We start from the raw sequence: 14,523 nt of genomic DNA, 5'->3' as shown, positions 1-14,523 counted from the left end.
ATTTTCACAAATGGCGACGAAACATCACACCCAGTGTCATTTGCCTACATGATGGATTGGTGCCAAGTTCACATGAAAAAAAAAACCGTCACAAGTACCGCTCAATGCTTTTTAGGCCCAGCAATGTTTTGGGATCGCTCGTAGTGCTTTGAAATCCCTCATAACTGTCTTATACATGCCACCATCGTTAGAGAGTTTGCCTGACTACAAATTCATTGGAAAAATACGTCAACATTCAATGCCTTTTAGGCCCAGACGTTTTTTTTTTTTTTCAGGCGGATCACTCGCAGTGCTTTGAAATCCCTCATAACTGTCTTGTTCATACCACCATCGTTAGAGTTTGCCTGACGTCAACATTCAATGCATTTTAGGCCCAGACGTTCTTTTGGGATCGCGCATATAGCGCATTGAAACCCCGCATAACTGTCTTGTACATACCACCATCGTAACGAGAGTTTCCCTAGATCCAAGTCTACACGAAAGACGTCATCAGTGAATACCTTTTAGGCACAGACGTTCTTTTGGGACCACCAGTAGTGCTTTGAAACCCCGCATAACTGTCTCCCTCATGCCCTTACCGTTACAGACACAGGTAAATATGTCAAGATATGAACGATAAGATTGATCGCAGGTTTACAGTGCTATGTTGACGAGGGGCCTTTTTGTGCCGACTAAACATTTCATGAAATTGGCTGACTGCTGCCTAGGGTACTGCTACCGTCAATAACGTTGTAGTATGCCGTTCATCTTATAGCGATTTCAATGGGAAAAAGGGTTGCGTTGCTATTATACGTAGTGAATTACAACGAGTTGAAATAGGAGTGTAAATTAGAGATGTAGAAAGAACACCTGCTGATATTCGGAAAGGGGTCGTATGCAAGAAAATGAGGACAATGATTTGCAACTTGGTGGGCATTGATATAAGACTTAACAGTTGATACACAGGCCTCAAATGGGGAGTTATGAGTATATGACCATTTATTACGGTTTAATCAAGTTTCTGATTTTTCTCCACGTAACATAATAGTTCACAAAACTTTTTAAAAAGTGAAATATGTATTTTCAAGATATAACAAAATATAACACAACCATCTCCATTTCAGAAATTACATGCTCCACTCTCGGGCACATGCCATCCTCGGGTTCCTGACTTTTGGTCATGTGACAACGTTCACTTCCTGTCAGCCGGCCGAAGAAATCTAGACGCAGGCCAGCTCAACCTTCGCATCCTGTCTGATCCCGGTTGCAGCTCAGCCCGGGAATAAACGTGGACCGGGACCAACCGTAATAAACTTGAACACACACCAAGACAAACAAACAAACAAACAAACAAACAAACAAACAGACAAACAAGCAAACAGACCAACCGAAAACAATACCTCCGTTTTCTCGGAGCAGCGTCATTGCGCGGGGACGTTGTCATACGAAGAAACGTAACGGGGGGTGCCCAAATATCGGACGTTTTTTTACGCGCTGGAACTCACGGCGCTCCATTGCTGGTTGCCAGAGAATGGTCATGTTTTAATGAATGAATTTTGAACACATTTATCTAAAGACCATACTTGGACAAAAAATGTATTCATACTGTTCATGGGCCCTTCATGCTCCGCGTTACATGCGGAAGACGCTGTGAGACATTTTCACGAATGTACCTTCTGATTTAGTGCTACGCCAGATAGTGTGCCTAACTTCCTACGCTTTGGTAATTTTGCTCTCTTCGGAAGTTAGTGATGAAGTTAGGGAAATGTAAATTAGGCTTGAAGTCTGCTATATTCTAGCTTTCTTTTGACCGGAAAATTTTGACTGTGTGCACTTCTCACGTCATGTGAGAAGGGCTATATCTAGCGCATCCCAGTTCATGTTTCCACGGGAAATAGGCTACTACGCGGCCCGACGTACGTATTGAATACGGCCCGACTTACGAAATCATTACGAATAAACGACACCGCTGACATCAACAATACTCCGTCTACTTATTGGGAAATATCTTCGCCATCTCTGTATTCAGTTTCCTTTTCATAGACGGTACCAATCACATGTTAGAGCGTAACAAAACTGTGCGTTGAATCGTTTCGCCACCATCGCGGCCCCCCAAAATGGCGGGAAAACAACGTCGTCAGACGACAGCAATGTTTACGTTGTTTTTCTTTGGTCGGTTTTCTTCTCAACAAACACTTAAAGACCCAAATTTTTAGTGTTTTATGAAGTTATTTTTCTTATGTGTATAATAGCTGTGTGACTTATGTATCTGCTTGGCACAGCTCGTATATTTAGGTGCCGGGCCGTCTAGCTACGCAGTGACCCTCTACTCAGCGCTACCATCATTATTGTCAAAATACTACTTTTCGACAAAACAAGAAATGAATATGTACAAATATGTTTTGAATGTAAATGACAATTATGTGCATGAACTTGGGTTATGTACCTTCCTTATCAGCTTAGTCATTGGACACAAACACGGCGTACTTATGCAAAATAAGATCAGTAAAAAATCCATGCGATGTTAGGGCGCGTCCGAAGTTCGGGCAACCCCCGTTAAATTTTGTAAATATAGATTTGAAATCCCCTTCCCACCCACCACAACTTGCAAACCTTGGCCTCAGTCCAAGACTCCAAGTCCACCATTTTCGTAAACATACATCATTGCTAAGTATAAGATTATTCTATACTTTAGAGAGATTACACATCTGTCTAACTCATAATGTATAGTACACAATAGGACTTGTGAATTTCAGCTGTAAATGCTTGGATAAATCGCAGCGTGGTTAAGTACACTGTATTCAGTGGTCCCCTGGCAATGAAACTTTATTGCTGTCGAAATGACATACAAATGGAAGCACGGGCGTTCTATTTTCATCACGATCAACAGGTTTCACCTAACCCATTACGGGTAGTCCTGACAAATCTGTACACTTATTGCTGTAAGCAAAATAGATACTGCTATGTACTCTCCAAAGTAATATAGAGTGCTCTCAAAGGATGCGTCAGAATGGCAGTTTTGCAGACGTTATATAACGGTAGTAGAATTTGAATCAAGCAAGATCAAACGTCATTCGCGACTCCATTCTTGGCTGCGACCTGAAATGCACTTTTCTCCAGGGTAGTACTGCGTTGTAGGCACTCAAGGTTACTCTCCAAGCAGAGGTTCGGCTCTGACTGGTTTTTGACGTGCTTGTAGGCCTTTTTGTCGGGCTTTTTAGCTTGGCGACACAACGAAAATAGAAAGTCCGACAAAAGGCCTAAAAACACGTCAAAAACCAACAGGAGCCGAACCTCTGCTCTGAGAGAAACCCCAAGTTATTGGATGCAGATTGTAAATTGAATAATATGAACCTTTTTTTGGACAGACCTGATAAAGCTTGGGAAAGTCGTCAAGTTGAAGCGCTATCAATAATCTTCTGTGTGGTCATCACTCTATATGAATTATATCAGTGTGAAGTTATTGTGAGGATAGCCTTGGGCCTTTGAAAAAAATGTACTGCATAATGTGGACTTAATGTGGTAATAGAGTTCATGAGGGTTTCCCTCTTCAAAGTGCAATCGAAATCCTAAAAAGATCACACACAAAACCAGCATTTGGAAATAGAATAGAATCCTGCCTTCCCATTTATTTTTACTATTACTACTCTGCACATTTCTGAGAAATTTCATTTGTAAAGACTGGAGCATACGCGTTAGCCAAAGGATCCTTTTTCTAAAAGTACTGCTACGGTACGATACGCATGCCCAAATGAACTTGCATCATCTCACACACACTAGTAGACGACATGACAAAGTGCATACAAATGCATCAAAGGGATTTTAAGTTATATAGTTGCGAACACGCAGACACAAGCAATCACAGTACCCCCGTAGGAGGTGAACCGCATTCACGGAGGTAAAAATGGGTATGGCCCGAAACCTACCGATGACGTCAACCACACTTCACGAAAATCTGTCATGAATGAAGGATTTGTTGATCGAGCCCAAGAGACACCATCACCACAAGGGGGTCAAGGAAAAATCCATCTGAGGTATATTGATAGCCTAATCGTGCGGTTTATGGATGGCAGCTTCTCAGTCATATCGATTTATGTTCTAAAACAAATGCTTACTGCGATGTAAAGATCACACTGGGATAACGACTTGGCTGACTTGTATCGGTTTCTGGACACAGAACATCCATTTTATGGTTATATATACGTGTGATTATACGTGACTGATGAACCTCTTCAACGACATCCATTTTATAGGTCACAAGAAGAGCAGTGGTGACGGGCGGTATGAATAAGTAATAGAATTCAAACGTGCTTGAAAAACATTTTATAACTGTTGTGTGTAATCCAGTGTAACCAAAGATTGCATGTGATTCAAAATTTTGGGTATGACTTTTTTTATCTAAAAAATTTCAAGAGGCGAGAAAATTACTTTTCTGTATGGCAAACTGTGATTTTCTACTAGAGGCTCAAAACATTATGTTTGGCTTGTTTCTTTCGGTGTCTTTTCAGTCCTGAGTTTTATCAGCCCCAAATGTACTTTGCAGAAACCCTGAATCTGCAGAACATGCGTTACTCTCCTGTCACGCCCTCTGGCGGAAGCAATGGTAACGGCAGCAGGAGGCTTGGCCATGATATCAGTCTGGATACTCTGGCGGAATGTTCTATATTCCAGTTCTGTACCCGAATAGACTTGTCCCCTACATTTACTCCAGTTTATAACTTTCTGACTTATTTCATTCATAAAAACTGCCACAAAGATGAACATTTAGCAACTGAAAGAGAAAGAAAAAAATGAAAACACTTAGTCTAATGTTTGGTTGTTGAAATGTGTACCATATTTGATTTGAGTTCCTGTCCAAAGCATGGGTTCTCTGCATATCTTGCTATAGGATACATGTACCGGAGGTGTAAAACAAGCATTCAGTTAACTGTTTATTTGTGTTTTTGTCATTATAGAAGCTGCAGGTTACTTTGTCAAATTGCTCAGGTAAATGTACCTAAGCTTCAGTATCAATGCCTAATGCTACTGGCATTTAGGGGAAAAAAATTATGGCCGAACTCGAATGGCATTGTCCTGACATTTGGTAACTCCTCAGCTACACATGCAGACTCAGAATTTGAATATTACTAATAGAATGCAGCAAAGAACTTAGTAGAGACCATTCACGGTTGAGGAAGGTACATGTAGGCAAGGAGTTAACCAAGATGTCATTTACCTGGTCGATGTGTAGTAACTCCTTGCCTACATGTACCTTCCTCAACCGGAGAGAGACTCGGGAGCTATAATAGGTTTGGATTCCAGGCTAATCTTGGTTGTGATTCATGAACCTTAATTTTCCTACGGCCTACCAACTAGATGAACCTTTTCACATGACTCAATACGACACATCACAAGTAAAGGTGGTTTGTAACATTTGATGTAACTTTAATGCAGCCTTCTTCTAAAACCATTTACAATCTCGATACCATTCCGATGTGGCATTCTGTTGTTGACATTTGTACTTCCAAAGGCATACAGTTATATTGTTGTTGAGAGGGGATATAGAATGGGTTGATGAAAGTCAATGCAGTATGCAAACATCTAGGAGTGTTGACAACACCATGGTAGAAGTCTACTGTTCACAAAGCAAAGATGATCACTCCACATATCAAGTTGTCTCAGGTATGCATGTTGCCACTGGGATGATCTATTCAACTTCTCCTTCGAAACCCTTTCTGATGGACCGATGATTCTCATTCGTCGCCCAGCTGTAGATGACATACCCAATCACAACCTCTGCAAGACAGGAGAGAAAGAAAAATGTTTCTTAAAATGTTACTTATTAATAAAAATGTCATTAATTTCATAGTAAGGACGTGTTGCTTTGATTGTATGACATCCTCTGGAGACCCCAAAACTAATGCAAGCGTGCAAAATAAAAAAAGTAACCTTCATTGTGAAATCTACGTGGTCAGGAAGGATGAACAAAACTTAACGCACCGAGTATGGTACACAGAAATAAAGATTCTTTATTTTTGGTCTTTCAAACTTTCTTCTTTGACTTTGGCATTCTGCAACATGAGTATCCATTTTCTGAAATATTTTTTTTCCCAATTTACAGCATGTATTTTCTCATTTTGCAGCTGCTTCTTACGATTTACAGTATGATCACTCTTTTTTTTTTGGAAACGAAAATTGATACAAAAGTGGATGTCATCCATATAATCAAGTAGAACGGCCGATCCCTTAACGTTTGAATAAAGCGAGTTGTTTGATAGACTTCATCATGAGCAGACGGAGTGGTCGTGTCTGTTGTGTCTCCTACTTCTCACACCTGGATACTTACGAGGTACAATTCTGAATACTCTGTTCTTCATTCTCCTCAGCAGGTTGGGGAAACCCTTACTGAAGTAGCCAGCAAAGGCTCGCTGTTCCAGAGGTGAGATGCTGTACGTGATGATGTGACGCATCTTGTACAGCTCGCCAAAGTTCTTCCCCATGATGAAGCCTAGATGATAAAGAAAATACTGTAAATGCATTTAAGTTTGCAGGGATTAAATTTCGCGCTTAGAAGAAATTGGATTTGGAGAGTTTGCGGTGGTTTTATGTTCTTTTTTGGGGTTAGGCAGCCAGCATCAACTTGTTCGCAGTGAAGAGGTCACAGCTAAAACCATGAACATCAAACCACCACCAAAACTTCAACATTTACAGTAGCTCAAGTTCTGAAATATATCAAGGTATATATCTTGTAAGTTGTATACAGTGTGTGTGTGTGTGTGGTGAAATTGATGTGTTAATAAATGGTCTTGCATTCCTCTAAAAATGTAGAATTTTGAGTGATTTCTTCTCAGTACGTAAATGTGTTGGCGTCTTCTTTTACACATCATCACACAATTCATCAGTCGTATAAAATATTTAGTTCAAATACAGCGTCACTTTCATAGTTTTTCCTCGCCTGCCCCCTAGGCCTCCCCATCAAAAAGGTCGCAGTGCGCCAAAGTTACATAACGCATCCTCTAGCATAAATTCAACCAAATATGCATCAAATATCAACTTCTACACACTCTGTAACTACAAGCAAATGTTGTAGCCTTACAATGTACGCCACAAACCTGTTATTTTCCCCCGAAATTGACAATTTGAGGTTGAATTTGAATTTTTGGGGGTTCTACGGTTTGTCCTCCCGATCTGACCTCCAAGATGGCTGTGGTGACGTCACTGCGCCAAAGCATCATGGGTAATTAGGGACCTACCACTACTGTTTAATAATAGTGATATAGGTGTCATTCTTAGTAAAAACAGCTCAATCTGTATAAAAAAAAGCTTTCATATCACAGGAGACATGAATATACATTTTTAGTAAAAAAAATAGCCCAAGATTATAATTGATCTTATGCAAAATTCAGATGGCTCCTTTTTTTTATTTGTTTCGTATAACATGTGTGCCAAATATGTTGCATTCAGACTAATTTGCACAAATGTTCAGCTATTCCGCTGGACTAATACGGCTCCATTGATCTGTATGAATCAGTTATGAACTGCGATAAATTATCAATCAATATCAAATGCCCCCTCTATCATGTCTGTTGAATAGATAACCAACCAACTTTAAAACAAAATGTATCGTCCCTACATCAAATAGGGTCATTCAGGGACAACAGGGCAGCAAAACGCAAACTAAAAATATCACTGGTTTATTTTGGCACTTTTGACATCAAAACAGCACCATATCCTTACAAAAAATCTAAAATAATATTTCAATTCGTAATTCTGCAGTACATATAGTTGTTATTATAATAGAGTGCCTGATGATTAATCTTAAGCCCAAAGGGTACATGCAGACGCCCATCATTTTGGCGTCGAAGGTTTTATTTTCGATCGGGAGAGATTGCCCTTGGTAAGGGCTACCAGGACAGTATTTAAGACATCCCCGGCGTCTCGTATCATCAGATGACAGCATCTGTAGGACAATGAGAAGCAGAAGTAACTCTGGGGTCCGGCTGGACTACTACCAGCACCTCGTTCACAAAACTATTCTAACTCATCAGGTAAGGTCGTCAACTAGAAAACACTAGAAGGTTGAAAATCTTTCTTGATCATGATGTCAACTTCAACAAAAATAGACTCACCATACAGACAGGACGTTTCTCTATTTGTGCAGCTTGACTAATCCCTTATATTGATATGATTATGAACGATCTGTAATATTTATTTATTAGTTTTGGTGCAGAGTTTTTGGGTGTCTGTACGATGAAAAAAATACATGACGCGAGTTTCATCACTGTCAAGGCTGGTAGTAGCTCTATCTCTCTGAATCTGTGACACTTCCATCTTTTTCCAGCAATTTCTTAGATGATTAACATAATGACAGTAGTCACATAATGTTGTTAGCAACAACCACAACTACTGAACAAGTAGCTTTTTGCTTTGCAGACTGTTGATTCTGTAAAATTAATGTAAGCAATTTGCTGCCTTCAAATTCTATTCAGAGAACTTTAACCTTTTAATTTCGACTCTAGCTGGGTCGACCAAGTCCGTGAATGATCTCGTAAGTTAAATGATTGTAAGAGTGGGCTCAAGTAAGGATGAAAATATTCTCCTTCACAGATTTCTGATTTGCTTCATGGTACATGTAACTAGTAGTATATGATTTAGTCCTTCCCTGAAGTTGCATGCTTGCAGGGGTCCCTACCCTCCCTGACACGCCCCTCCCCTTCCCCAGTCATGCCCAAATAAGGTTGTGGGCGTGTCGGGTGTAACCCACTGAGATTGTTTAGCACATAAGATTTATTCTATGCCCTGAAATGTACTAGCCTGAGTACTAGTACCATCCTCCTCCGTAGTGACCGCTGGCTAAAAAAAAATTGCGTGCTAATCCTTGGTTTGCAAGCAATTTTCAGCGGTTACTACGGAGGATGGTACTCAGGCTAGAAAGGTACCAGATTCTGTAATGCTACCTGAAAATATATTATAAATTGCAGTAGTTCAGTGATCGATCCTTCATCCTTCAAACTTGTGCTTGGACAGATCTAAACCAAATGCATGGTACATGTACATAATGTTACATCATACTTACGTGGACATATGTATTTAATTAACCTTCTCCCTGCTGCCTAACTCTGTAACCAATAGAGAATTGGGTGCCAAATGGCTACTTCAGTGTGCTAAAGTAAACTTTAAGGTTAAAAAAAGTGACAAATTTGTTTCATTGGTAGAACGTCAAGTTCTAGGCAAGTAAATGAAAAGCATCCAGTCTGATAATGTTAACTTATAGAACTGTTTGAGTTGTAAAGGTATTTCATGTTCATGTTTCAGGACCCTGCGACAGGTTTGCTGCCATCCAGTTACAGTGTCAAGGTTGCGAATTTATAATGTTATAGATTGTCATACAACTACTTTTCATGTGATCATTAAATTAATAATCCCACTTTATCATGGCAGCAATCGCAACTCACCTTTTTCTATCTTGGCAGCATGGCTGTATGATTTTGCAATATCAGTGTGTGATGCTGTATGATTTGTGAATGGGAAATGAACTGCAATGTGTTGATAATAATCAACTTTCTTTGTAGAATGCAGCATTTGTACAATCATACGTTTATTCATGACATCTGTAATGAAAGCAGAGGACACGATTGTAAAGTGAAAAGGCAGGAAAGTACTTGAGTATGCTATTTGAAAATACAAGTAATTCAGTGTAAAGAGATGCTGATAAAGAATGCATTGTACAGTCAAACCTGGCCTACCAACCAACTGGCACAGCCAACCACCTCCTGTGAGTCATTAACCACATTAAAACAGTCCCGTCCAATTTTACATAGTTAACACCCTCTGCTAACCAACCGACTTACCCAACCAGCAACCATTCTTTTTTTCTTGTGAACTAAGGTGTACATGTACATGACATATTTTGCAAATGAAATTTTTACCCCGCTGGCCAAAAAGTAGCCCATTTATCTGAAGCAATCACTCTCTCTTGCGGCCTCGCCAACCATTTTTCCTCAATTCCTTGAGTACCAGCAGTTAATAAGACCAGGTTTGACTGTAGTATGGTAAGGCCTCAGAATGGGCCAGCAATTTTACTTTCCTGTTATTACAGCTCGAGATCAGAAGAATGTGACATCATGTACTCCAGTGCTAAACGACATATGGCTTTTGTTTGCTTAGCTGGCTGCACTTCTCATTTCTGTCTCTCTCTCCTGTCACTAATGAAATCTTTGTAATGACGGTGAAAGAAGACTGAATGCAGCATGGAGATACAGAAGCAGTCGATACATGAGTCATGCGCATGTCATGAAAATTGCCAGTAGAATAATATAAGTACTATAACTCTAGCCTGGAATCCATCCCATTCTAGATCCAGTATTCTTCAATGATCACTTACACGCAGTCTAGCCCTGATGCATCCCTATTGAGATGTTTGGTACTTATGTCCTGCATTAGTTTGGGAATTGAATTTTTCTCAGAAGCATTGCAACAGGAATCAAACTTCTGAATGCCTCGAAACCCTTTACTACATGTTGTTACGAGGGCCATAGAACTAATAATCAGAGCCAATCAGAACTTGATTTTAGACAAATCAATATTCAGATGCCAATTGTAAATCTCTATTAATGTATACCAGACTGTTCTGAATGGAGCTACATGTAATGCATGTGTAGAATAGGATGGATACCGGGCTAGTTCAACTCAGGGCTCTCTCCAAAGTCTGTCCTTTCATCCAAGGACAAAATTTTTCTGCTCAGAACGGAAAGGATTTCAACCATTCCATCGCATTTACATGTAGCTAACATAACAAAAAGTGCTAAATTCAGGTTCCCTTTGTGCTTCACGTAGAACCGTAAAACACTCTATGTTAAATTTGAGCGGGCGGTCTGGCTTCAAACCACATGGAATTAAAATGACTGTGCCGTCCGTAAATTTGTAAAAAGGGCATGCAAAGTGAGAGAACGGATGACGATCTAGATCTGGAAAGAGCCCTGATTTAACTTAAAGCATATCTTGTATTAGTCTAACCGTGCCTCATTTCTCTCTCAGAATCCCATCACGGGTCTGTTGCCTGCCAGTATCGACCAGAACCATGCCTGGGTACGGGACAACCTGTACTGTATCATGGCAGTGTGGGGACTGTCCCTGGCGTACAAGAAAACGGCGGACATGGACGAGGACCGTGCCAAGGCGTACGAGCTGGAACAGAGCGTCGTCAAGCTGATGAGGGGACTGCTGCAGTGCATGATGAGACAGGTCAAGGGTCAACATTGTTTTTGATATTTTATATCAAAACATGTACATGTATAACATATATATATTTACACATTTGAAATATGATCCCTTAAATATCATTATGCAATGCAATGGGATGATTCAATTTACCATAATATGTAGAAACAACCAGAAAATTGACTTCTTAATCCTTGCACAGGTGGACAAACTAGAGAAGTTCAAGTATACCCAGGCCACCACCGATGCTCTGCACGCCAAGTACAACATCACCACCTGTGGCGCCGTGGTGGGAGATAAGGAGTGGGGACATCTGCAGATAGATGCAACCTCTCTGTACATCCTTATGCTGGCTCAGATGACAGCATCTGGTATGTATATTTTGTCTGTAAAGACTTCCGCTAATTAAGCCATGAATAGGTTGTGTTTGTAAGAAAGTGTATGATTCAATATTATTTCCTAGTTTGTTGATTCTCGGATTTTAAAAGATAATCCTGAACCGGTTTGAATTCGAGAAGCAACGTGTGAACCTTGCTAAATGTTTTGCTTTAGAATATCCGTGAACCAAGAAAATGAATCTTTGTGGCCTTTACTAGAATCATAATCAGTGTCATTAAGAGGGCCCATACTTTCATAGCTTTTCATGACATTGTATGTACTTAATGGAACTTGGCTTACCAAACCGATATGATACTGTAGCTGCAGTGATGAATTTTCAACCAAAAATGAGCTCTCTATTGTTTTCTCCAGGTTTGCAGATCATTTTTACCCTGGATGAAGTGGCCTTCATTCAAAACTTGGTGTTCTATGTAGAGTCCGCATATAGAACTCCTGTAAGTATGGCTAATATCTGTGTGAATACATGACACAATGATCAATCTGAATTGCTTAAGGACTTATCTGTGTAATGTAACGTTGGGTAACATAAATTCGGGATTTTTCCGATAATGGTTGACTGAAATCAATCTAGCAGAACAATAAACCATCCTTTTTTTCTATAATTCTGTCAGTATCATGTACTATCTTTGCACTAATCATATATATGGTAGATTTTGTCTCTTGTCGTGCTGACACCATAATATTTCAACTTGAAACTACCGTCCGCCGCACGCACAATAACGGTGCTGTCGGACAGGGGGGCACATTAATTCGGGAGAGAAGATTCGTCTTCAATATCTTACCGCTAATCACATTTTATACAGCAGCTATTCGTTCCATCCTTGGCTTGAGGAGAGTGCTATGGATATAGACGTGTCCAAGTAAAAAAAATACACGAAAAAACGGCCGTACCGCACACATCAGGCCAGTTCGGGAACAACCCGTGTGTTGAGTCGGTAGAACTTCACTCAAAGTTGGCCCATCGTCATCATCGGGCAACGTGTAACGTTACATTATTCATGGCAAGTTAGCTGGATGCCGTAGCAATGGTAATACTACTATGTCCATGTGTTCCTTGTTGTGTTAGGAGCAGACTTTGAGGAAAATATCTTCCTCAGTCCACTATCACACGCAGCATTTAGACAAAAAAGTGTTCCTCACAAACCTTTGTCGTCTGCTTGACAACAGGATTCTGGTTAACAATATGGCGGCGGGAAAATACACGTGCCGTAGGTTGTAGCAACAGAGAGGAGTTTTGATGATTGATCACACTGTTCCAGTTGCAGGTTAGCAAAAGAGATTGTAATAAGTTGTCTTATAAGTAATTGTGTTTAGCAGGCAGGAGATGTGACATTTGTCTTATAAACCAGCGAACAACCGTGCTGGGTGATTCTCCCACGAAGCCCCAATAAGGGACGGAGAGTTTTTGACGTCGCCAACTTCTAATGCATGGTTATCGAAGCTTTTCAGCCAGTGTTCTGAATACGTTAGTCTATCTGCTTTGCATTGCTGGCGTTATAACTGATTTTGCATGTAGCACATATCCCTAAATACGCCGTTTTCGAAAAATCGCGAATTTAAGTACCCCGCGAATTTAGGTTACCCAACGTTACAGTTTGACTCTCTGAGTTTCAACCCTTTCATTACTAATTGATATTTTAGAGTAGTCAATAGACCTCACATGTGCATTTAGCTACAAGAAAGAATGAAGAGTTGTGAGTTCAAGATATTTTGACATATTTTAATGTTTGCCCATTGAACAGGACTATGGCATGTGGGAGAGAGGAGACAAGACCAACCATGGATGGCCTGAGCTGAATGCCAGCTCTATCGGAATGGCAAAAGTATGTTCAACTGGGAAGAAACTCATACCATACTCATAACTTAGTTGTAGTTCCTTCCATAGCATTTTAGATGCTTGTAATCTGCAGTCTCTAAAGGCAGTGCAATATGAAATGAAAATACAAGGAAACCAAAAATTATATTACTAAATTTTCTCTCTTAGGGAAAGGTAGGTTTTTCAAAATAAACCTTTATTTCCATGAACCTTGTAATATTACCTAATGTTTTCTTTCAGGCGCATGTAAAAGCCATACAGTTCTATAATTTTCTCCAGTGAATTACATCTTCAGGATGCGTCCAAGCATTCTAAGCCTTTAAGACATCTTGGTTTTCAAAGACATTTTGGATGATGATCAGAATACCTTGCTTCTGACATAAATTCAATTCAATAAAATTCACCTTTCTTTCCTGGTAAAACATTCTATATGTACATTATAATGAATATGTTTTCTGATGTGTATAGGCTTCTCTGGAGGCTATAAAAGAAATGGACCTGTTTGGGTCCAGGGGAGGACCAGCCTCCATCATACATGTCATGGCTGACGAGATCTCACAGTGTAAGGTCAGTACAACCAACTGCAGTACCACAAAAAACAGGGCATCTTACTACTTAAGCATTCTATACATAAAATTTGGTATTGCTTGATCTTATCATGCTATTTATCAATCAAACAAGTTTCCTTTCTCATCAGTTATGTCTGTTTTATTGTTTTTGTGAAAAGTCTGCTTCTTAAATGGTTGGTCAAATTCTACTATAATTCTACATGTAACGTTATATGGGTATTGAAACATCATTTTAGCCCATCATAGAATTCTTAAAGTTCTTTTTAAACTGTTTTGTCCTGCTAAATAGGTCACTAGTACATATACTTAGTACATCAAGACCTTCACATCTGTTTTCATTTTGTTACAGGCAATTCTGGAATCCATGCTGCCAAGGGAATCAAAGTCAAAGGTTTGAGAAAAAACTTATTGTTTATTGTAAATATGTTGAAATATTTTTATTCTATAATGTAAGTGATTTCTTCTGGTCATCTTTGTCTAAGGAACTGGAGTTCCACAACCTCATACCTTGCTGAATCACAGATATACATTGTAAAATCATCATCATCATCATTACTCCCA

At 39.7% G+C, this 14,523-nt stretch overlaps 2 protein-coding genes across 11 annotated transcripts in view; one reads left to right on the top strand and one right to left on the bottom strand.

Annotated features, from left to right (window-relative positions):
* Positions 1-5,379: 5,379 nt before the first annotated feature.
* On the bottom strand, positions 5,380-7,201 carry LOC136436377 (cytochrome b-c1 complex subunit 8-like). Its single transcript, XM_066430315.1, has 3 exons — positions 7,071-7,201; positions 6,305-6,466; positions 5,380-5,754 (listed from the first exon to the last, which is right to left on the bottom strand). Exons 2-3 carry the CDS (start codon positions 6,456-6,458, stop codon positions 5,666-5,668), a joined length of 243 nt encoding a protein of 80 aa, XP_066286412.1. The 5' UTR covers positions 6,459-6,466; positions 7,071-7,201; the 3' UTR covers positions 5,380-5,665.
* A 617-nt stretch (positions 7,202-7,818) lies between these two features.
* The window catches only part of LOC136436375 (phosphorylase b kinase regulatory subunit alpha, liver isoform-like), a 38,807-nt gene continuing 32,102 nt past the window's right edge, over positions 7,819-14,523 (top strand). For 7 of the 10 annotated variants that reach the window (XM_066430305.1, XM_066430310.1, XM_066430311.1 and 4 more), the window contains exons 1-8: positions 7,819-8,006; positions 9,274-9,315; positions 10,996-11,202; positions 11,381-11,549; positions 11,929-12,011; positions 13,320-13,400; positions 13,862-13,960; positions 14,312-14,353. In XM_066430305.1, coding sequence (XP_066286402.1) covers positions 7,929-8,006; positions 9,274-9,315; positions 10,996-11,202; positions 11,381-11,549; positions 11,929-12,011; positions 13,320-13,400; positions 13,862-13,960; positions 14,312-14,353 — 801 coding nt within the window. In that variant the 5' untranslated portion in view covers positions 7,819-7,928. The remainder of the gene's footprint in view (positions 8,007-9,273; positions 9,316-10,995; positions 11,203-11,380; positions 11,550-11,928; positions 12,012-13,319; positions 13,401-13,861; positions 13,961-14,311; positions 14,354-14,523) is intronic. The other 3 variants (XM_066430314.1, XM_066430309.1, XM_066430308.1) reach the window with 1 other exon arrangement.

The sequence above is a fragment of the Branchiostoma lanceolatum genome, chromosome 6, assembly GCF_035083965.1.
Source record: "Branchiostoma lanceolatum isolate klBraLanc5 chromosome 6, klBraLanc5.hap2, whole genome shotgun sequence".
Taxonomy (NCBI): domain Eukaryota; kingdom Metazoa; phylum Chordata; class Leptocardii; order Amphioxiformes; family Branchiostomatidae; genus Branchiostoma; species Branchiostoma lanceolatum.
The sequence above is the reverse complement of the archived record's forward strand: the minus strand, read 5'-3'. Positions and strand labels throughout refer to the sequence as shown.

Bases quoted from the DNA above. Each gene is read 5' to 3' on its own strand.
- LOC136436377 (XM_066430315.1), bottom strand. From the start codon at position 6,458: ATGGGGAAGAACTTTGGCGAGCTGTACAAGATGCGTCACATCATCACG. The intron at 5,755-6,304 runs GTAAGTATCCAG...CCTGTCTTGCAG, and splicing joins AGTATTCAGAATTGTACCTC to AGGTTGTGATTGGGTATGTC.